At 44.6% G+C, this 24,958-nt stretch overlaps 1 protein-coding gene across 1 annotated transcript in view; it reads left to right on the top strand.

Moving 5' to 3' along the window:
* The first annotated feature begins 24,303 nt into the window (after window positions 1–24,303).
* The window catches only part of VIPR2 (vasoactive intestinal peptide receptor 2), a 68,541-nt gene continuing 67,886 nt past the window's right edge, over window positions 24,304–24,958 (top strand). The window contains exon 1 of the mRNA XM_055591406.1: window positions 24,304–24,443. Coding sequence (XP_055447381.1) covers window positions 24,381–24,443 — 63 coding nt within the window. The 5' untranslated portion in view covers window positions 24,304–24,380. The remainder of the gene's footprint in view (window positions 24,444–24,958) is intronic.

Raw genomic sequence — 24,958 nt, 5'->3', positions numbered from 1 at the left:
CCACTGGTCAGGGCTGCCCTGTGAAAGAAACACCAGACGGGACCCTTTTCAAAACTGTTAATGGCCCCTTGTGCAACGGGGCTCAGCAGATACCGTCCCTCCCCTGGGCCCTCCACATCAGTCCCCCGTCCCTGTCCCATGCTCCACCGGGGCGTTCAGGCCCAGCCCCAAGGCCTCTGCATCTCTGCCCTCTGGCTCTCTCCCTTCTACCCCCCATTCTCCTCCTCTCTGGACCGGTCACCCCCTCAGCGTCCTCTGGGCACCCCAGCCTGCCTCCTTCACCAGCCAGCTCTGAGGGAAGGACCCTGGTCTTGCAAGAATTGGGCGCATGACAACTGCAAGGCTGGTCTACTTTGGAGGAGGACCTGAGGGAGCAAGGAGCATCCTACCGCACCCCCTCCTTCCCCACTGCCCCTCCTCCCCAGGCCCACTGCGGGGCGCTCTCTGCCCAGACTTTTCTCAAAGATGAAGGGTCTGAGTTACCAGTTCGTGTTAAACGTGCATGATTTAAAACCTGTCACCTGCGCCCCAAAGCTTGGCCCTGGTTTAGAAGACAAGCTTCTCCTCCTGACAGCTGTTGGATTTGTTTCTGTTGGTTCCGCCCAGCCTGGGGAGGGAGCCCTAGCCCCCAGGCCGCTCTCCCCGGGGCCTGCTCAAGCCCAGCTCCTGGCTCTGTTGGGTGAGAACCCCGGCCTGGCCTGGCACTAAACTCTGCTTAGATGGGTGCAGGGTCTACATGTTTCCCTCAGCAAGGAAAACAAGATGCTTCCGGAGATGGGCCAAAGGTGAGAGTGTCCACCTTAGGCTTATAGAATCTCGAGTTGTCCAGTTGGGAGCGACAGCAAGTTTTGCTCACTACAAACTCAGGCAAGTGGTGAGAGAAGCGGGTAAGGAGGGGTCAGATCACCTATGGCCTCAAGTGTAGGGTGACCATGGAATAGGTCCAAACCAGGACAGGTCTGAGAATGCAAGTGAAAGTGAAAGTCGCTCAGTTGGGTCTGACTCTTTGCCACCCCATGGACTATACAGTCCATGGAATTCTCCAGAATACTGGAGTGGGTAGCCTTTCCCTTCTCCAGGAGATCTTCCCAACCCAAGGAGTGAACCCAGGTCTCCCACATTGCAGGCAGATTCTTTACCAGCTGAGCCACTAGGGAAGCCAAAGAATACTGAAGTGGGTAGCCTATCCCTTCTCCAGGGGATCTTCCCGACCCAGGAATTGAACGGCATCTCCTGCATTGCAGGTGGAATGCAAGGGACACTGGTAATAGCCTTGCTGGGTGGTGGGTGAAGCAGATGGTGGACTCGGCATGATGCTGAAAGGTGTATAAGCGGCAGCCATAGGAGGGTTCTGGGCAGGGAGGTGTCGTGGTCACTGCGTTTTAAAAGTGGGTTTGATGGTTGTTCAACAGAGCCTGTATCTGTGGCATCCCCCGACCCTCCATCCCTGTCACTGCAAGGAACTCATCATCAGGGCTATCCTTGAGCTCTGCAGGGACTTTGGGCTCACCCCACACTCCTGTTCCATGGCCCTGACCACTGGTGTGCCCTGCATAATGCCTTCCTTGGACCACACCGTCAGTCCCCTACATCTTACACTGGTTTCGGGGAAAATCCCCACATGACTAGATCTCATCTTTCTAAGCTGATTGTGAGGTTCCACCTAAGGCTGTGCCTCTCAGGTGGCTTTGTTGACGGGTCTGGAGGATAGATCTTTAAGGTGAGGAACAGCTGCCTATACCTCAGAATGCTATGCACCTGGCCTCACTGATGTTCACAAGCCCCTTCTTTGCTCCACAAACCCCAGGAAGGACAGCTCCACCTGAGACTGCTGGTAGTCTGGGGCCGGTTTCACGCCTCCTACACTCACAGTCAGTTGGTGATGGAGGCAACAAGTAGGAAGCAGAGTCTGCCTCCCAGGGTGGACCCTTGAGCTTGGGGTAAGGAAGAGTGTTGGGGGAGGGCAGGTGTGCAGGACAAGCTCTACCTGTAAGGACATCAGCATCCCAAAGGCTGGTCCTGCCCCCTGGACCCAGCAACCTGAGCAGAAGCAGCCCTGAATCCCTGCTGGCTGCTTTGGTACCTTTGTGTGTGTGTGTGCGTGTGTGTGCGTGTGTGTGTGTGTGTGTGTGTGTGTGTGCTCAGTCACAGAAACAGAAATACCTGTGACTTGGGCATCAAAAACACTAGATGTCACTGGTGAGGTTTTTGAAAGAAAAGCTGAGAAGATTCCAGCTCAGTGGGAAAGCAGCTGCTTTGTGTGGCAGTGACTTGGGAGGCAGGAGCAGGAAAGGCCCTCTGAGCTCCCAGGCTCCCGCTAGAGGCTGCCAGCCTGATGTCAGCTCGGGCCAAGCAGGCGTCTGCAGGGGCCAGTCACAGCACCCACAGTGCAGGGATGGTTTCATCAAGAGGCAAGTAGAGCAGCTCAGATTGCAGAGCACGGGTCAGGGAACCAAACAGAGTTAGGTGTGTTGGAAGGTTTGCTCTGTTTCCCCCCTTCCCCTCTTCTGGGAATGAGGATTCAACCCATTCCGTCAAGGTCATTACACTCTCCAGGCTGATAATCTCCAGCTTTTTGTTTTGAGTTTATCCACTCTGGGAAGTCAGCCTGCCATTTGAAACATTAAAGCTACAACTACAAGGCTTTCCTGATCTTCAAAAAGTACAGAAAATCTTGTTTTATCACCTAATCTGCTGATTGGTTTATCATTTGATCTGTTTTCCCTGGACTTTACCAAACATTAAATGTTGGAGTCCATCTGATTTATACTCTGGCAAGCCCTTTAAAAAGCCATCCAGTGTATTTACAGCAGTATCAAGCTGTATTCTGCCTCACCCCTGGCTCCCTTAGGCGTCCAGTTACTAATTCAGGACACGGGGAGCTTGGAAGCCATCAATGTTGTCTTCACAGCAAGAAAAAGCTGAACAACCTGGAGATCAAAACTCACTTAGACATATCAGAAAACTGAGTTCAGAGGGAAAACCATGCCCCCAAACTGGAGACACAGACAACTGCTGCAGAGAGCCGCAGCCCCAGACAGAAGACCAGAAGCAAGACCATTGCGGGAAACAGGCCTAGGGCTGGAGCACCAAATTTGTAATTATTAATTGATGGAGGTTCATTGTGGACAAATTCAAGGGTTAAAAACTCCAAGGGGAACCCAGATGGCTTCACGTTTTCATGACTTTTACCTCCAGGAGTGACCAGGTTCTCATAGTGAAAATCCCTTTGTGCTTGCAGCAGGGATGGAGAGAAAAAAACCATTTTTAAACACTTCAAGCTGGTTTTAGAAAAGGCAGAGGAACCAAGAGATCAAATTGCCAACATCCACTGGATCATGGAAAAAGCAAGAGAGTTCCAGAAAAAAAACATCTATTTCTGCTTTATTGACTATGCCAAAGCCTTTGACTTTGTGGATCACAATAAACTGTGGAAAATTCTGAAGCAGATGGGAATACCAGACCACCTGACCTGCCTCTTGAGAAACCTATATACAGGTCAGGAAGCAACAGTTCAAACTGGACATGGAACAACAGACTGGTTCCAAATAGGAAAAGGAGTACGTCAAGGCTGTATATTGTCACCTTGCTTATTTAACTTCTATGCGGAATACATCATGAGAAACGCTGGGCTGGAGGAAGCACAAGCTGGAATCAAGATTGCCAGGAGAAATATCAATAACCCCAGATATGCAGATGACACCACCCTTATGGCAGAAAGTGAAGAAGAACTAAAGAGCCTCTTGATGAAAGTGAAAGAGGAGAGTGAAAAAGTTGGCTTAAAGCTCAACATTCAGAAAACTAAGATCATGGCATCCAGTCCCATCACTTCATGGCAAATAGATGGGGAAACAGTGGACACAGTGGCTGACTTTATTTTTCTGGGCTCCAAAAATCACTGCATATGGTGACTGCAGCCATGAAATTAAAAGATGCTTGCTCCTTGGAAGGAGAGTTATGACCAACCTAGACAGCATATTAAAAAGCAGAGGCATTACTTTGCCAACAAAGGTCCGTCTAGTCAAGGCTATGGTTTTTCCAGTGGTCATGTATGGATGTGAGAGTTGGACTATAAAGAAGGCTGAATGCCAAAGAACTGATGCTTTTGAACTGTGGTGTTGGAGAAGACTCTTGAGGGTCCCTTGGACTGCAAGGAGATCCAACCAGTCCATCGTAAAGGAGATCAGTCCTGGGTGTTCATTGGAGGCACTGATATTTAAGCTTAAACTCCAATACTTTGGCCACCTGATGAGAAGAGCTGACTCATTGGAAAAGACCCTGATGCTGTGAAAGATTGAGGGCAGGAGGAGAAGGGGACGACAGAGGATGATGGTTGGATGTCATCACTGACTCGATGGACATGGGTTTGGGTGGACTCCGGGTTGGTGATGGACAGGGAGGTCTGGCGTGCTGCGGTTCATGGGGTCACAAAGAGTCGGACACAACTGAGCGACTATACTGAACTGAACTGAAACACTCCAGAGTGCTCTGTTCCTATTGAGGCCTGTCTCTGGGGGAGCTGACTGACAATCGCCTGACCTACTGGGGGCAGGGAAATACTCAACTCCAGCACCCCCGGCCATCCATCTGCTTAAGGGGAAGAAAAAACTGGGAAGCACTTGGCAAGTTCAGTCCAAGGACACAGGCCTCAAGGCTGAGGCCTCTCACAGGTTATAAAACCCCCTCCCCACATTCCCCTCTGCCACATCAGTAGGGCTGCTGGACACAACAAGGAAATAAACTGAAAGACCTGCACATCTCAAAGCTTTAAACAAGAAAAAGAAGTCATCTCTAGAGAAAACCAGAGACAATAGAGGAGGAAAAACCAAGAACATGAGAAATTTTAGCCTCCAATATCCAAGGCTTTCTCAGACAAGCAAAACTGAGGGCGTTTGTTGCAAATAGTTCTGCCTTGCAAGAAATGTTAAAATAAACTCTTCAGAAGAAAGAAATATGCCATAGATTAGAAATCTGAATCTCTATAAAAAAGAGTGTTAAAGAAGGTATAACTGAAGGTAAAATAAATTTTTTTAATTTTTATTTCTAATTGATCTAACACATGACACTTTGCTCAAAATAGTAAAAGAAATGGTACATTTTTTATAGCTGATGGATGAATACATTGAATGACATAAAGAACATTAGGATTTATTGGGGGTACTCTGTTATAAGGTACTTATGTTACTAGTGGTTTAGTGTTGGTTTTGGTGTTTTTTTTTTAACTTTGCGAAATAAAACTTACTCAAAAGGACACTTTATACTTCAACACATTCCCCTAAAGACTTGTTAAAATTTCAAAGTGTTGGAAACAGAGTCAGGCTTGAGAGACTGTCTCAGCCAGCTTTACCATTTTACAGATGAAGACGCCAAGGCCTGAGCAGAAGGGACCCCAGGAATGCCAGTCTTCAGATGCAAACCCAAAGCTCCTGACTTCAGTGCTTTCTTTTTCCTTGTGTTCTGCCTGTCTTGTGGTTACATCTTTGCAGGGAGGTGTCCTTTGAAAGTGGACATGAATTGGTCTTAAATGTATATTACAAACTCAAGGGCTACCACTAAAAAAGAAGTCATTTTAAAGAAATACAATTAATATTTTTAGAGATGATAAAATTAAATCACATAAAAAGATAAACTAAAACCAGAGAAGAAAGACGAGCAGGAAAATGAAAAAACAAACAAGAAAAAAATACCCATAAAGGGCAATGAATAGAAAACAGTAACAAAAATTGTAGATTAATCCAATTATATCAGTAACCACTTTAAATATCAATGATCTTAATATACACCAGTTATAAGGCAAAAACTGTCAGAGTTGATTAGAAACAAGGCCTAGCTATATGATGTCTACAAAAAACTCACCTTAAGTAAAGACACAGCTAGATTTAAGGTGAAGGAAAGAAGAAATATATGTCATGCTAACAGGAATCAAAAGAAAGTTTGAGTAGTTAGTTTAATTTCAGACAATGCAGACTTTATAACATGGAAAATTATCAACAATAAAGAGGGGCACCACATAATCATTAAATGGTACATTCTCAAAAATATACAACAATCATGAATGTGTACGTGCAAAGCAGCAAAGCCCCAAAATGCGTCAGGCAGAAGCTGACAGAGCTGCAAGGAGAAATAGCCTGAATCTGCTATTTCTGTTGGACTTCAGCACTCCTCAGTGAGCAGTTGGCAGATCTACCAGGCAGGTAATTAGTAGACAGATGAATTGAATAGCACCATCCATCAACTGGATCTAATTGACATCTATAGACTGTGCCGTTCAACAACAGCAGAATTCTTCTCAGCCTTACCAGGAACATTCACCAAGACAGATCACATTCTGGGCCACAAAGCACACTTTAGCAGATTTAAAACAATAGAAATCATACAGTGTGTGCTCTCAACTCACAGAGAAAGTAAACTAAGGATCTGTAACAAAAGAGAGTTGGAAAACCCCCAAATCCTGGGAGGTTAAACAGCATACTTCTAAATAATTTGTGGATCTAACAGAAGTCTTGTGAGAAATTTAAAAATATTTTGACCTAAGTGAACATAAAATCCAACTAAACAAATTTTCAAGATACAGGGAAAATGGTGCTTAATGGAAATTTATAGCATTGAATGCACACATTAGAAAAGAAGAAAGATCTAAAACCAGTCATCCAAGCTTCCACTTTAAGAAACTGGAAAAGTAAGGACAAATTAAATCCAAAATAAGCACAAGAAAAAAATATAAAAATTAGAGCAAAAATCTTCTGTGTACAGTTCTTTTGTCTCCTTAGGTAAGTTTATTCCTAGATATTTAAATCTTTTTGTTGCAATGGTGAATGGGATTGATTCCTTAATTTCTCTTTCTGATTTTTCATTGTTAGTATATAGAAATGCAAGTGCTTTCTGTGTATTGATTTTGTATCCTGAAACTTTGCTGAAGTCACTGATTAGCTCTAGTAATTTTCTGATAGTATCTTTAGGATTTTCTGTGTACAGTATCATGGAATCTGCAAACGGTGAGAACTTTACTTCTTTTCCGATCTGGATTCCTTTTATTTCTTTTTCTTCTCTGATTGCTGTAGCTAGGACTTCCAGAACTATGTTGAATAATACTGGTGAAAGTGGACACCCTTGTCTTGCTCCTGATCTTAGGGGGAATGCTTTCATTTTTTCACCATTGAGAAAAATGTTTGCTGTAGGCTTATCATATGTGGCCTTTACTATGTTGAGGCAGGTTTCTTCTATGCCCATATTTTGGAAGAGTTTTAATCATAAATGGGTGCTGAATTTTATCAAAGGCTTTTTCTGCTTCTATTACCATATGCTTTTTATCTTTCAATTTGTTAATATGGTGTATCACATTGATTGATTTGTGTATATTGGAGAATCCTTGCATCCCTGGAATAAACCCAACTTGATCATGGTGCATGAGCTTTTTGATATGTTGCTGAATTCTGTTTGCTAAAGTTTTGTTGAGGATTTTTGCATCTATGTTCTTCAGTGATATTGGGCTGTAGTTCTCTTTTTTGTGCATTATCTTTGTCTGGTTTTGATATCAGGGTGATGGTGGCCTTGTAGAATGAATTTGGAAGTGTCCCTTCCTCTGCAATTTTTTGAAAGAGTTTTAGAAGGATAAGCATTAGCTCTTCTCTAAATGTTTGATGGAATTCTCCTGTGAAGCCATCGGGTCCTGGGCTTTTGATTTTGGGGGAGATTTTTTATCACAGCTTCAATTTCAGTGCTTGTAATTGGGTTGTTCATAATTTCTATTTCTTCCTGGTTCGGTCTTGGAAGATTGAGCTTTTCTAAGAATCTGTCCATTTCTTCCAGGGTATCTATTTTATTGCCATATAGCTGTTCATGACAGTCTCTTATAATCCTTTGTATTTCTGCACTGTCCGTGGAAACCTCTCCTTTTTCATTTCTAATTTTGTTGATTTGATTCTTCTCTCTTTTTTTCTTGATGAGTCTGGCTAAAGCTTTGTCAATTTTGTTTATCTTCTTGAAGAACCAGCTTTTAGTTTTATTCATCTTTACTATTGTTTCTTTCATTTCTTTTTCATTAATTTCTGCTTGGATCTTTATGATTTCTTTCCTTCTATTAATGGGGGGGGGGGGTTGTTCTTCTTTTTCCAGTTGTTTTAAGTGTAAAGTTAGGTTGTCTATTCAATGTTTTTATTGTTTCTTGAGGTAGGACTGTATTGCCATAAACTTCTCTCTTAGGACTGCTTTCACTGCATCCCATAGGATTTGAGTTGTGTTTTCATTGTCATTTGTTTCTAGAAATTTTTCTGTTTTCCTTCTGATTTCTTCAGTGACCCGTTGGTTATTTAGAAACAGCTTGTTTGGTCTCCATGTGTTTGTGTTTCTTACACTTTTTTCTTGTAATTGATTCCTAGTCTCATAGCTTTGTGGTCAGAGAAGATGCCTGATATGATTTCAATTTTCTTAAATTTTCTGAGGTTTGATTTGTGATCCAAGATGTGGTCTACCCTGGAGAATGTTCCTTGTGCACTTGAGAAGATGGTGTATTCTTCTGCATTTGGATGGAGTGTCCTGAAGATATCAGTGAGATCTGTCTCATCTAATGTATCATTTAAGACATGTGTTTCCTTACTAATTTTCCATCTTGATGATCTGTCCATTGGTGCGAGTGGGGTGTTAGAGTTTCCTATTATTATTGTGTTACTATCAATTTCTCCTTATATGTCTGTTATGAAAGAAATCAAGACATAAACAGATGGAGAGATATTCCATATTGCTGTGTAGAAAGAATCAATACTGTGAAAATGACTATACTACCAAGTGCAATCTACAGATTTAATGTGATCCCTATCAAATTACCAATGGAATTTTTCACAGAACTAGAACAATAAATTTCACAGTTCTTATGGAAACACAAAAGACCCCAAATAGCCAAAGCTACTCGAAAAAAGCTATGAGAAAAGAATAATGGAGCTGGAAGAATCAACCTTCCTGACTTCAGGTTATACCACAAAGCTACAGTCATCAAGACAGTATGGTACTACTGTACCATACTGATATACAGACGAATGGAACAAGATAGAAAGAAAGCCCAGAAATAAACCTATGCACTTATGGCTACCTAATTTTTGACAAAGGAGGCAAGAATATACAATGGGGCAAAGACAGCCTCTTCAATAAATGGTGCTGGGAAAACTGGACAGCTACATCTAAAAGAATAAAATTAGAACACTTCTTAACACCATTCACAAAGATAAATTCAAAGTGGTTTAAAGACCTAAATGTAAGACCAGAAACTATAAAACTCTTAAAGGAAAACATAGGCAGAACACTTGATGACATAAATCAAAGAAAAATCCTCTATGACCCACCTCCTAGGGTAATGAAAATAAAAACAAAAGTAAACAAATGGGACCTGCCGGGGTCCAGCCCCGGTGGATCCAGGGAATTCGAAGCAGGGACGGCATTGGCAAGGATCAGGAAACAATTGCTTAATTAAACGTTAATTAAGGATATAAAGAGTGGTTAAGTAAGTATAGCTCAGTGAGAAAATTTAGTGGAGAAAAGAAGCTGAATAACTTGGTTTACATGGAAAGCTAATAAAATTCTAAAATAAGGAATTTGTGTCACCTACGTAGGCCGCAGGCACCCTCCCATTCTCCCAAAGGAGAGGAGACACTAAGGCCTCCCCGGTCAGATCTTAGAAGCCCAGGAATAATCAGTAGGCTTGACGAGCCTCCACGTTCAAGATGGGAATTTAGCCGGAAGGTGAGAGAAAGAACGACATGGGGAGACCAAGCTTTGGTAAACAAGGCTCACACTTTATTTTTCAAAGTAGTTTTTATACCTTAAGTTATGCATAGAGGATAATGGGGGAAGGGGTAGAGTCATGCAGTAAACCAGGCTTTCTTCCTGCAAACTTATCATATGCAAAATTTTAAGTGATTTACATCATCTTCTGGCCTGGAGGCCTTTTAACATTTTAAGATCCTTTCTTCAGAAAACTTATTTTTCTCTAAAGGTGATTATTCTAAAGTCAGGCGCCACCCTCCGAAAGCATTAGATAAAGTTGCGTTCCTATAGGGCAAAGGTGTGGTGGGCTATAACAAGAAAAAGAATTAACTCAAGGGTCCAAGGTTACAAACATTAAAGCTACTACTTACACCAATTATATTAATCAATACACTGCCAGGGACACAGCAGGTAAGGGATATGGAAACTTAGCAGCAAACATTGGCCCAACAAGTGAAAACCCTTCACCAATACAATTTCCAATCAATCTTTTAACTGCTCAAAGGAATCTGTATTCAGACAGTTTAGAACATCTCATGCCTCTCACGGTTGTGAACTAAAACACTCTTGTCACGCCCAGGAACTTTATTAACTGGAGCTGTAATTTAACTCTTCTTCAGAGAGAGAGGTGGTGGGGGACAGCCCCCCACAAAGTCAGAGGTGTAGGTGAGAGCACAAAGCAGTAAAGTAGGCACACTCTGGTTTTGGGGGTAGATGCTCGAGAATTTCCAGGGGGACTCCTGAGGCTCGATCCCGCCTTTGCGTATGCCGAGCCTCCTTCCTCATGACCTTTGCCATGGGCGGAGATCCTCACACTGGCTCCGGCATCTCCCCCTTTTTTATTTCTTAAAACAGCCAGATGCAGCTCAGTTGCGAGCTTCTGAATGTTCTGCCGAAGAATCCTGATAATACAAGGAAGAATGATTATGAGAAGATTAGACAGAATGTTTTTTCCAGAAATAAAGTTAGAGAAGGTGTGAAAAAAGTCATTAGCTGTTCCAGCAGCGGTAAAATCCAGTCGAGAGTGTTCCAAGGTCTGTATTTGATTATGAAGTTTCCCTAAGTCCAGGCCAATGTCAGAGCTGTTCCAAACACCTGAAGTATGATTTTTAATTTTCTCCCATTCATAATCTGTCTCGTTTACCTTCAAAGATGTCACGCATATCCACCAGTAATCAGCGTGGCATGACAGAGCCATTTTCACTTTTAAAGCCTGTAACTCAGTCCCAATATGCATTATTGCCTCTTCCAAGGCATCTACCTTCATCTCCAACTTTTTATCTATAGCTTCCTGTGTTGCTAGAGTTAGAGAAACATTTTTAGACATGGCATCAACATATTGGGCAGTATGCACTTGTTGAGTCAATGATATTGCTGCCGCAGTAACAGAAGTAATTGCTGCTATTAAAGCTGCTATTCCCAGGATAAGCAAGCCCACAAACCGTCGCGATCGCATTAAATCCTGCAGTTGTTGTAATACAGCAAGATCAAAATTATCATATCAATAAGTGGTTACATCATAAGATAAGGTGGACGTTGTAACACTACAAAGGAGCAAACATTATATTGAGGGTTTAAACAAGATGAGAGTATGCATTGTTCACAAGTCACTACATTAGATCCACCTGAATAATTAATACGTACATTGAGTTTCTTGGAGTCATTAGTAAAAAGAAAAACATAAGGCGAGGGTAGACAAGCTAAAACAGAATAAGTAGAATTATTTTCCGGTTGGAGTCCGCTCTGCAGCAGCCCTGTCAGTCTCGCTGGGATCGCGATGTTTATCTTGCCTCCCCTGCCGGCGGGTGCCGCCCCCGCTCACTCGCTGAACCAGCCTTGGGCTCAGCGGTGGCCAAGCGAGCTCAGACAGACGCTGGCGGGGCTACCAGCTGCGAGTGCTGTGTGCTGAGCCCCGGCAGCCAGGCTGGTCCCACCCGCGGCTCCGGACACGCAGCTGTTCCGTGCAGCGGCGATAGGGGCAGAGGAGTGCCCCTCCTCTTTTGTGATCGAAGCAATGGGGGAACTGAATGTCTGGGGGACTGCAACATGGTGAATCAGCCCATCTGGGATCTAAATTGGAGAATCTGCGTCCTGTGGAAAAATATAAGCACATCCTCAACCGCTAGTTAATAATGGGTCAGGACCCTTCCATTGTCCGGAGAGGAGGTCCTTCCATTTTACCAACGGCTTTGTATCTTGTTGTTCCGGAGGAATCAGCATTTAGGTTATTTATTACAAAGAGAGCATGTTGTAAGATCTGATGGGGGGAACTATACTTAAATTCCCCTTCCTTTAATTTTTGAATTTGTATTTTTAATGTTTAGTGTGTTGTATCTACTATAGCTTGTCCCTGGGGAAAATAAGGGATGTCCATGTTATGTTTTATTTGAAATTTTATACAAAATTTTTGGTGTCTGGAATAGGGAACTGTTTGTATCTAACAGGGAAAATAACTGGGTGTCTAGATATAAAATTGAACAAAACATTGGAGGGTAAATGATGCAAAAATTTGACCACAACAGTTTTCTATAGCAATCTGTCAATTTTCATCAAACATTAGAAAAGCATCAAGTTGTTCCTTATTATATGGAATTACAATTCCTGATGGCTCTTTACCAAATAATTCAATGGTCTGCTTTTTTCCTTTAATATCAATCCTGGATAAGAAGCTGCTACTTTTTTAGCTTGGGCAGGGAGATGGACCCATTTTAGAGGGCTGTTTTGCCATAAAACCAATTTTTTGTCTGGCTACCCCAATTACACCTATGGGAGTTTTATGGCAAAGGGATTGTCAAGCAGTTGTCAATTTAATTTTTTAAATTTTTAAAATTTACATTTTAACAACATAAATTTAAGGATATGTTAATTTAGGTCTAATGTTTAGTTTAGGTCTCTGTATAAATTTAAATAATAAATGTATAACCTCCTTATCTCATTTAGGTATACAGATATGTGTAAATGCAAAATGTATTTATGTATGTATTTATATATGGCAACAAGTATAAACTTATTGACATATAATATATATAAATCAATATACTTGAATTAATCTTTATAATTAATATATTAATATATATTACAGCAATACAACACATACACAGCTAATACCAACCAACACAAACCAATGTACTGCAATAATACATGTCACACATATATAATATAATTATACAGTATATAGAACATATATCATCACAGCACATCAATCCACACCAATTAATATCAGCCACACACACATTATATTACTGCAATATATATTTAATTATACAGTATATATATAATATGCATATATAGTATACATATTAATTTATATACAAATTAATTAAGTATAGATCTATAAATAGAATCAGGTATGAGTGAGTGAATGAGTGAAGTCGCTCAGTCGTGTCCAACTCTTTGCGACCCCATGAACTGTAGCCTACCAAGCTCCTCCATCCATGGGATTTTCCAGGCAAGACTACTGGAGTGGGTTGCCATTTCCTTCTCCAGGAGATCTTCCCAACCCAGGGATTGAACCTGGGTCTCCCACATTGTAGACAGACGCTTTAATGTCTGAGCCACCAGGGAAGTAGAATAATTATATTTTATTTATACCCATACCTAATTAGGCAAATATATTTATATTCTGTATTTATAACAATATATAAAGTATTGTTAATAGTACCGCTTGTTGATAACTAAAGCTTTTGCACAGCAAAGGAAACTATAAACAAGATGTAAAGACAACCCTCAGAATGGGAGAAAATAACAGCAAATGAAACAACTGACAAAGGATTAATTTCCAAAATATACAAGCAGCTCATACAACTCAATACCAGAAAAACAAACAACCCAATCAAAAAGTGGGGAAAAGACCTAAACAGACATTTCTCCAAAGCAGACATACAGATGGCTAACAAACACATGCAAAGATGCTCAACATCACTCATTATTAGAGAAATGCAAATCAAAACTACAATGAGATGTCACTTCACAGCAGTCAGAATGGCCCTCATCAAAAAGTCTACAAATAATAAATGCTGGAGATGGTGTGGAGAAAAGGGAACACTCTTGCACTGTTGGTGTGAATGTAAATTGATACAGCCACTATGGAAGACAGTATGGAGATTCCTTTAAAAACTAGGAATAAAACCACCATATGACCATCAATCCCACTCCTAGGCATATACCCTGAGGAAACCAAAATTGAAAGAGACACACGGATCCCATTGTTCATTGCAGCACTATTTGCAATAGCTAGAACATGGAAACATCTAGCATAGCCAGAACATCAACAGATGAATGGATAAAGAAGTGGTGGTACATATACACAATGGAACATTACTCAGCCATACAAAGGAACACCTTTGAGTCAGTTCTAATGAGGTGGATGACCTAGAACCTATTCTGCAGAGTGAAGTGAGTCAGAAAGAGAAAGATAAATACTGTATTCTAATGCATATATGCGGAATCTAGAAAAATGGTACTGAAGAATTTATTTCCAGGGCGACAATAGAGAGATAGACATAGAGAATAGACTTATGGACGTGGGGAAAGGGGAGGAGAGGGTGAGATGTATGCAAAGAGAAACATGGAAACTTACATTACCATATGTAAAATAGACAGCCAATGGGAATTTGCTGTATGTCTCAGGAAACTCAAACAGAGGCTCTGTATCAACCTAGAGGGGTGGGATGGGAGGGAGATGGGAGGGAGTTTCAAAAGGGAGGGGATATATGTATACCTATGGCTGATTCATGTTGAGGTTTGACACAAAACAGCAAAATTCTGTAAAGCAATTATCCTTCAATAAAAATTAATTTTAAAAAATCAGAGCAAAAATCAATGATATGGAAAATAGGAAATTAATGGAAAAAAATTAAAGAAACCCCAAAGCTGTTTTTTTGCAAAAAATCAATAAAATTGATAAACTTCAGGGAAAGTTAACTCTTAGACTTAACTAAAGAGAGAAAACACAAATTACTAATATCAGAAGAGAAAGAGGGGACATCACTATTGATTCCATGGACATTAAAAGGATAACAAATACCAGGAGCAATTCTGTGCCCAAAAGTCTGATAGCTTAGATGAGATGAACCAATTTCTTGAAACACACAATCTATCAAAACTCACATAAAGAGAAACATATAATCTAAATAGTCCTATATCTGTTAAATAAGCTGAATCAATAATTAATACTCTTCTAATACAAAAAAGCACCAGGTCCAAATGGGTTGCCTGGTAAATTCTATCATTTAAGAAAGAAAGTTTACAAATTCTCTACAATCTCTTCAAGAAAATAGAAGTAAAGTAAATATTCCTAACTCATTTATTTCCTTAATACCAAAACTAGATAAAGACATTGTAAGTAAAGAAAATTAGGCCAAGATCACTCATGAACACAGATGCAGAAATATTCAACAAAATATTAGCAAATGAAAGTCAACAGTATATAAAAAGATTATGCACTTCAAAAAAGTGACATTTATTCCAGGTATACAAAGCTTGTTAAACATTTGAAAATAAGTCAATATAACTTATCACATCAATGGTCTTCCCCAATAACTCAGAGGCAAAAATCCACCTGTCTTGCAGGAGACGTGGGTTCAGCCCCTGGGTTGGGAAGATCCCCTGGAGAAAGAAATGGCAACCCACTTTAGTATTCTTGCCTGGGAAATCCTATGGGTGGAGGAGCCTGGCAGCCTACAGTCCATGGGATCACAAAAGACTTGGACACAACTTGGCAACTAAACAATAACAACAAATTACATCAACAGGCTGAAGAAGAAAAACTGCATTCTCACATAAAGTAGATGCAGAAAAAGTGTTTAATAAAACCCAACTCCCATTCATGATAAAAACTCTCTGCAGGAGACCTTCCTAATTTAATAAAGAAAACCTGGGGGGGGGGGGGGAGAAACCTACAGCCAGTATTATACTTACTGGTCAGAAACTAGGTGCTTTCCTGCTAAGATCAGAAACAAGGTAAGGATGTCACCTCTCACCACTCCTATTTAGCATCATACTGGAAGTCCTAGCTAATGCAACAAGACAAGGAAAGAAAAGGAACACAGATTCAGAATGAATAAATGAAGCTGTCTTTTTCACAAATTACATCATGCCTATGTAGAAAATCCCAAAGAATCAACGACAACAAAAGATCTCTTGAAACCAATAAGTGATTACAGCAAAGTTACAGGAAACAAGCTTAGTATACAAAACTCAATTGTTTTCTTATATACCAGTAACAAACAATTGAGACTGAAAAATAAAAACACAAAATACCACTAACATTAGCACAAAAACCCTATAAACTACTAGATGTAAATCTATAAATCAAAACAAAATATGTACAAGATCTGTATGAGGAAAGCTACTGAAGTCTGATGAATGAAACCAAAGGAGAACTAAATAAATGGAGAGATATCCTGTGTCCATGGATATGAAAACTTGATAAAGTCAAGATGTCAGTTCTTTCCCAATTAACCTATGGATTCACTGCAATCCCAATTTAAACCTCAGCAAATTATTATCTGGATGTGGACAAATTGATTCTAAGATCTGTATATGGAGAAACAAAAGACACAGAATAGCCCACACAATATCGAAAAAGAAGAAGCAGATTAGAGAACTAATACCACCAGACTTCACAACATACTAGACATCTACAGTAATCAAGACCACATGATATTGGCAAAGAAATAGACTAATAGATCAGTGAAACAAAATAGAGAACCCAGAAATAGACCCTCATAAATACAGTCAACTGATCTTTGACAGTTGAGGAGCAAAAGCAATTCATATTAGTCTTTTCAGCAAATGTTTCTGGAACAACTGAATATCCACAGGCAAAAAAGTGAGTCTGGATGCTAATCTTACACCTTTCACAAAAATTAACTCAAAATGGATCATAGATGTAAATGAAAAATGCAAAACTATAAAACTTCTAGGAGATAAATAGGAGAAAATCTTGGTAACCTTCAGTTTAGACATAACACCAAAAGCATAAATCAAGAAAGGAAAATTTTGATAAGTGAGTTTTTATTAAAATTAAAAACTTCTGCTCTGAGAAAGATACTGTTAAGAAAATGAGAAGATAGGAAAATGAGAAGACTGGGAGACAATATTTGCAAACCACTTATCTGATAAAAGACTAGAATCTAAAATTTACAAAAAGTTCTTAAAATTCACCATAAGAAAACAAATGAAGCAATTTTTAAAAAGCAATAAAAGATAGCAATAAGCACTTCACCAAGTTTAATTAGACAGATAACAAATAAGCATGTGAAAAAATATTTCACCTCTTATGTCATCAGGGAAATGCAAATTAAAAGAACGAGATTATTGCTGTTCAGTCTCTAAGTCATATCAGACCTTTTGTGACCTCATGGACTGCAGTACACCAGGCTCCCCTGTCCTCCACTCTCTCCCAGAGTTTGTCCAGATTCATGTCCATTGAGTTAGTAATGCTCTGTAACCATCTGATGCTCTCCTACCCCTTTCTCCTCCTGCCCTCAATCTTTCCCAGTATCAGGGTCTTTCCCAATGAGTTATCTCTTCTTACGAGGTGGCCAAAGTATTGGAACTTCAGCTTCAGCATCAGTCCCTCCAATGAATATTCAGGGTTGATTTCCCGTAGGATTGACTGGTTTGATCTCCTTGCAGTCCAATGGACTCTCAAGAGTCTTATCCAGCACCACAATTTGAAAGTATCAATTCTTCGGCTCTCAGCCTTCTTTTTATGGTCCAACCCTCATATCCATACATGGAAAAACCACAGCTTTGACGATATGGACCTTTGTCAGCAAAGTGATGTCCCTGCTTTGTAATGCATTGTCTAGGTTTGTCATAGCTTTTCTTCCAGGAGAAAGCGTCTTTTAATTTTGTGGCTGCAGTCACCACCTGCAGTGATTTTGGAGCCCAAGAAGATAAAATCTGCCACTGTTTCCACTTTTTCTCCTTCCATTTGCCAGGAAGTGATGGGACCAGATGTCATGATCTTACTTTTCTTTAATGTTGAGTTTCAAGCCAACTTTTTCACTCTCCTCTTTCACTCTAATGAAGAGGCTTTTCAGTTCCTCTTCACTTTCTGCCATTAGAGTGCTATCATCTGCATGTCTGAAGCTGTTGATATTTCTCCTGGCAATCTTGATTCCAGCTTGTGATTCATCCAGCCCAGCATTTCACATGGTGTACTCTGTACAGAAGTTAAATAAGCAGAGTGACAATATACAGCTTTGTTGTATTTCTTTCCCAATTTTGAACCAGTCAGTTGTTCCATGTCCTAACTGTTGCTTCTTGACCTGCATATAGATTTCTCAGGAGGCAGGTAACGTGGTCTGGCATTTTCATCTCTTTGAGAATTTTCCACAGTTTGTTGTGATCCACACAAAGGCTTTAGCATAGTCAATGAAGCAGAAGTAGATGTTTCTCTGGAATTACCTTGCTTTCTCTATAATCCAATGAATGTTGGCAATTTGATCTCTGGTTCTTCTTCTGCCTTTTTAAATCCAACTTGTACATCTGGAAGTTCTCAGTTCACATACTGATAAAACCTGGCTTGAAAGATTTTGAGCATAACCTTATGAGCATGTGAAATGACTGCAATCACATGGTAGTTTCAACATTCTTTAATATTGCTCTTCTTTGGGATTGGAATGAAAACTGACCTTTTCCTGTCCTGTGGCCACTACTGAGTTTTCCAAATTTGCTGGCATGTTGAGTGCGGCACTTTAATAGCACCATCTTTTAGGATTTTAAATAGCTCAGCTGGAAATCCATCACCTCCACAGGCTTTATTCATTAAAAAAATGAGATCAGATCAGATCAGTAGCTCAGTCGTGTCTGACTCTTTGCGACCCCATGAATCGCAGCATGCCAGGCCTTCCTGTCCATCACCAACTCCCGGAGTTCACTCAGACTCACGTCCATCGAGTCAGTGATGCCATCCAGCCATCTCATCCTCTGTCATCCCCTTCTCGTCTTGCCCCCAATCCCTCCCAGCATCAGAGTCTTTTCCAATGAGTCAACTCTTTGCATGAGGTGGCCAAAGAACTGGAGTTTCAGCTTTAGCATCATTCCTTCCAAAGAAATCCCAGGGCTGATCTCCTTCAGAATGGACTGGTTGGATCTCCTTGCAGTCCAAGGGACTCTCAAGAGTCTTCTCCAACACCACAGTTCAAAAGCATCAATTCTTTGGCGCTCATCCTTCTTCACAGTCCAACTCTCACATCCATACATGACCACAGGAAAAACCATAGCCTTGACTAGACGGACCTTTGTTGGCAAAGTAATGTCTCTGCTTTTGAATATGCTATCTAGGTTGGTCACAACTTTCCTTCCAAGGACTAAGCGTCTTTTAATTTCATGGCTGCAGTCACCATCTGCAGTGATTTTGGAGCCCAGAAAAATAAAGTCTGACACTGTTTCCACTATTTCCCCATCTATTTCCCATGAAGTGATGGGACTGGATGCCATGATCTTCATTTTCTGAATGTTGAGCTTTAAGCCAACTTTTTCACTCTCCACTTTCACTTTCATCAAGAGGCTTTTTAGTTCCTCTTCACTTTCTGATCCTACTATACAAATGTTGTTGTTGTTTAGTTGCTGTGTCTGACTCTACTGACCTGATAGACTGTAGCCAACCATGCTCCTCTGTCCACAGGGTTTTCCAGGCAAGAATACTGGAGTGGGTAGCCATTTCCTTCTCCAGGGGATCTTCCCAACCCAGGGATCAAATCTACGTCTTATGCATAAGCAGGCAGATTCTTTACCTCTGAGCCATTTGGGAAGCCCATTCAAACACTAGAATGTCCAGAATCCAGAGCACTGACCTCACTGAACGTTGGCGAGGACGTGAGGCAGCAGAAACTCTCGTTTGTTGCTGCAAGAATGCAAAGTGGTGCAGCCACTATGGAAGAATTTGGCAGTTTCTTATAAAAGCAAATATAGACTTGCCATACAATTCAGCAGCTACCCCCCTCAGTATTTATCCAAATCAGGGGAAAACTTATGTCCACATAAAAACATGCTCAGCAATGCTTTTAGCAGGTTTTTGTTTTTTGCAGTATAGCTAATTACATTGTTGTATTCGTTTCTGGTGTACAGCAAAATGAGTCAGTTATACATACATGCATATATTCTTTTTCTTATCTTTCTCCTTATAATTTATTACAATTCTATTCATTGTAGTTTCCTGTGCCACACAGTAGGACTGTGCTGTTTTAGCAGCTTTATTCACGATGGGAAGAAACTTGGATGTCCTTCAGTAGGTGAGTGGAGAAGTAAGCTGTGGTACATACAGATACTGGGAAATTGCTCAGCTCTAAAAGTAAATGAGCGGTCCAGCCTCCAAAAGACATGGAGGAAGCTTAGATGCATGTTTTTAAGTGGAAGTAGCCAGTCCGAAGAGGCTGCAAACTATTTGAGTCAACTTCATGCCATTCTGGGAAAGGCGAAACCACGATGACAGTGAGCCATGAACGTCAGTGAACAACGACATCGGCTCCTCAGTTTTACCAACGTGCCACTGTGGAACAAGACGTTAACACAGGGAAGTGTGTGGAAGCGTGACACATATAGCAACTCTGTACTTCCCTATGAACATGCGCGGCTCTAAAAATAAAGTCTGTTTACAAGACCACAACCTTCCAGGGGAACACCCGAGGGCAGGTCTCTCCCCAGATGTTTCTGAAGGCCCCCTGGCCACAGGGCTGAGAGTGATGTCAGACATCAGAGACAGCTCAGCTCATCACATCAGTGTGTGAGCCCAAAGACCAACACAGCTCTGATCAAGTCCCCGTGTTTAAATCGAGGGGCTGGACCATCTGCAGGGTGTGTGACCCCAAGGCCCGTGTGAGTCCCAGCTCCGGGCCCATCTCCTGGCTGAGTCGCAGCAGGGCCCGAGGGAGGCATTCTCAGAGGTGAGGGGCCCGGGGTTCAGCACTCCCTTCTCCAGGAGGGACTCCGGAGTGCTTCCGCACCGCAAACCGAGCGGAGCTCAGCCCTCGTCCTCCGCGGGGGCAGGCCGGCTGAGCCTGGCCGCCCGCCCGCAGAGTCCCCGGAGGACGCTCTCCTGGCAGCCGCCGCTTCCCCGTTTGGCAAAGCACAGGATGGGCTTGTGTCCTCATTAGCCTGAGGAGGACCATCTGAGAGTCTCCTGCCTGAGAGGACCGTCTGGGGAGGGAGGCTGATCCCAACCAAAGGACCGCCTCTGGGAGCAGTAGGCGTCCTGAGAGGCGGCCTCGCTCCGGGCCAACGGGGGCGCCGGTCAGGAGGGGCCCCAGCTCTGCCAGGAAGTGGGGCTGCCTGACCCCCGACCCGCCTTCTGAGCCTGGGGGACCCCCAAGCCTCAAAATGGGCAGAGGTGAAGCAGAAAAGAAAAGACACCGCCCGCCCCCAGCCCTGCCCACTGCTGCCCAGCGCTCTGTCTGCGTTCAGGCCCTCCTCCGGACTCAGAGCCTTCCCTGCCGCCGACAGAGGACAAAGCTCCCTAACCTCAGGCTCGGGGCCTGATCCAGAACTTAGACTTTTGAATCTAAAGAAAGTGGGGCGCTTTGCCATCCAAGTGCTGGGCTTTTTCATAGCTGGAAAGGAAAGCATCACCAGCAAAGGGCCCAGGACTGGAGACATCGGGGCAGGGGGTGCAGTTGTAAGGGAGCTTGGCCTAATTAATCCCCTCACAGGACAAGTTGGTTATGGTTGAAAACAGGAGGGGCTGGAAACCACCCGGGGCAAATGAGCCGGTCAAGCAGGTCCCTGACCTGTCCTGAGGCCTGAGCGCAGACTGCCAGTGTTGGCCTGGGCAGCAGAGAGCCCCCACAGGTCACAGGGGCACACCCCCGAGGCAGCACGTCGCATCTATATACTTGGAAAATGTGTGTGAAGGCTTTCCCGGGCTGGTATTTGATTTTATCTTCACCAGCATTTTGAGAAGTAGGCTGAGCACGTATTAGGAATTCCACCACAGCCTGGGGATCTAACTCAGCCTGACATTATCAGCACACATGCAGCACCCGTTCTGTGCTGCAGGCAGCCGTGCTGCTGCGGCACCCGGGAGCCGGGGTGCCCTGTGCCTACGGGAACCAGGACGCAGCAAGGAAACATGCTCTAAGTCTGCTTCCAGGAAACCAGGAGGCATGGGCCAGGGTCCAAGCTCCAGAGAGTGCTCCCTGCCACCTTGATCAGAGACTTCCCGCCAGCAGCATCTTCGACTCCCCTGGCTTTTTTAGCAGGAGGAAGAAGTAAACTTTTTACCGAAGTCTAGTCTCCCAGCTTTCAAAGGACACAAAAAGAGGGACACAGTTTACTGCTACTTTTCTTTGTAGGTACGAGTTAAAAATGCACCCGGGGATGGGGGCGTGTCCCCTCCCCCCAAGCAGATCTAGATGGAACAGGAGGACCAGGCGGCCTCAGAGAGTCACGTGGTTCTGAAGCTTCTATCCCTCTTTGAACAAAATATAAGATAACAGTGTGGCACATATTTCTGAGGCAACTTCACTTGCTCCTGATTGCAAAGGCCTGCAACTTCCCTCACTGAAAAAGTAGGTTTCCAGGCTTCCGGCGTGCAGGCTGGCACACTAGGAGCCAGCTAGCTTCCACCAACAGACAAAGCTCAGCCTGGACACCCAAGGACACAGCAGAGTGGGAGTGGTGACAGGCAAGGGTGTCCAGGCAGGAGGGTGGGGAAGGCAACTGAAAAGGGTCTCACTGGCCTGACCCCTCCTGGGGCCCCAGAACACAGGCAAGCAGGTGCCAGGGCTCCGAGCCACGTGGTCCAAGTCAGGAGGCATGGGTCAGGTCCTGGAGACCAGGGCCCTGGAGACCATGGGCATCAGCATAGCCCCGCAAGTGGGCTGTCACGCCTCAGGGCGCCAGTGCCAGGGGTCTAGAGACAGGACCACCCACCCCACCACATCAGACACCCACAGAGGAGCCCCTCTCCCCACCAGCCCTGAGGACACACAGACCTCCCCCTGCAAGGGGAAGTGGGAAAATTCCTGAAAGAACGGGCATTCACCCAGGAGAAACAGAGCAACCTTCAACTGACACATGTAAGTACCACCCATCCCAACATCAGTTTTGAACAAGAACAGTAAGTCAGAATATAAAGAACCTTGTGCTGTGCGTTCGCAATGTGTTAACATTTTCAGTCCTGTGTGATTCAGGTTTTACTCTCCACGGACTGAAGACTGTTCTTCAGGCCCTCGGGCCTCCCAAGGTGCCCCTCTTCCTTACAGAGCCCTGGGCCTCAGGCTTCTGCCCAGGCGCTCCCTGCGGTGGAGATGCCTGCCCCACCATCCCTGTCTCTCACTCTCCACCGTGTTTCATTTACACATTCACTTCTCTGGGCCCCTCCTCCTCCCATTTGTCTGCATCTTGTACTTATCACACTTTTTCTCCACATCAACCCCCCCTTCTCTGGACCACAAACTCCTGCAGAGGGAGACCGTGTGTCTTGCTTGCACCCGAAGCAGTTAATGTTTACAGCATGGTATTTACATTCACATAAATGGTCTACATTCTCAGCAGTCCTCTAGGTGAGGGGCAGGTGTCAGCTTTCTCATTTACAAGGGCACTTGGCCCAAAGTTCACCGCTTGTCCAGCTTCAAATAGTGAGTAAAAAAATGTCTGTCAAGTTGGATCCAGAATGGTTAAGTTTCCAGATCCCAAGCTGCATACCCCGAGTCCAGATGCTGTCTCTACTACTGATCCCCCCAGCCCCCACAGACAGAAGGACAGACAGTAGGTGATAATGACCAACGGACAACGACGATGGATGATCGGCGGAGGACAGAAAAACAGAAAACTCCCGGCTTCGTTTTTCATTTCTAGCGCTTTTCCATTTGCTGAGTAACAACAGCTCTTAGGCTCGGCTGCTCCTTGCGAAGTTCTGAGACAGGTGTGGGATGAGGAGGGATCTCAGGCCCCGGCAGCTCCTGCCCAGCGTCCAACTCTGCGGCCGAGCAGCTGAGGGGAGGGGGGCGGCGGGAGGGGGAGAGAGAATGACCTGCCCAGCTTGACGCGGGTCTCCCCGCATCAGGACGCCTTCCAAATGCCTTCTGATTTTTCAGTTGCCCCAACCAACCCACTTGCCCTTTCTGCCAACTTCTCGGGGGTCTTTAACAGGGAGGACACAGTAGGTGCAAAGGCCGGGAGCCCGGGTCTCAGATAAGGTGGGTCGCTCTGGAGTCGCTCCCCTGGCATCTCCGCTGGGAGCTGGGCTGCACAGGGACCCCACCTGTGCGCACCCGTCACCCGCAGATTAGAGGCGGTGGAGGGAGCGAAGGCTGGGGGTGGCCAGGGAGAGGCCAGGGGCGCGGGGAAGTGGGTACAAGCGCCTGGGGGCGGGCGGCCGAAAGGAGTGCGGGTGGCTGGGGGCGGTTGCGGAACGTGGGGCGGATACCCAGGCGGCGAAGCCAGTGCGAGGGGAGGGGAGAGACGGAGAGGCGGGGGCGGGGGGCGCGGGGTGGGGACGGAGTTGGGGGAAGGAGCGGGGCGGAGCCGGGGCGCCGGGCGCAACCTCGGCGGACCGCCGACCCAGAGACCGCTGCCCGGAGCCGCGCACCGACCTCGGAGCGGGGAGCCGACCCTGGGTCCGCGTCGCTGCGCACGGGCGGCCCGGCCCATGTCCGCGCCGCGGAGCCGGGATGAGGGCGCCCGCGCTGCTGCCGCCCGCGCTGCTGACCTGCTGCGGCTGGCTGCTCGCCCCGGTGAGTGCGCTCGGACCCGCGCCCTCACGACCCGCCGCGCCGACCCTCCCTGGAGGGAGCGCCCCGGGCGCCCGGCTTTACTGCACCTCCGGGTCCCGCGCGGGGCTGGGCCGAGGCGCGGAGATCGGCGCTGGTCCCGGGATCGCGGGGATCGAGCTGGTCCCGGGGCCGCGGGGATCGGGGCTGGTCCGGTCCCGGGGCCGCGGGGATCGCGGCTGGCCAGGGGGTTCCACCCACCCTCCGAGCTCGCTGGAGGGCACAAGCCTGCCGAGGACTCTGGATCCCCACGCAGAGCGCGAAGAACCGAAGCCCCAGCCCGGCCCGGTGTAAGACCCGGCTGGGAAGGTGCGTTCGCACAGTCTGCTCCGGCGTCCCGGGTTTGCTGGGACCGGAACCCACTGCCTTGCTCGACGCCCTTCGTAGCGGAGCGGGTCCGGGGCCCTGGCGCCCCCTCTGGAGTTGGGGACTGAGCTGCGGTCACCTGAGCAGGCTTCTCCTTTCAGAGGGAAATTGGA

The sequence above is a fragment of the Bubalus kerabau genome, chromosome 8 (genome assembly GCF_029407905.1).
Source record: "Bubalus kerabau isolate K-KA32 ecotype Philippines breed swamp buffalo chromosome 8, PCC_UOA_SB_1v2, whole genome shotgun sequence".
Taxonomy (NCBI): Eukaryota; Metazoa; Chordata; class Mammalia; order Artiodactyla; family Bovidae; genus Bubalus; species Bubalus kerabau.
This window is presented reverse-complemented; position numbering and strand designations above follow the sequence as displayed.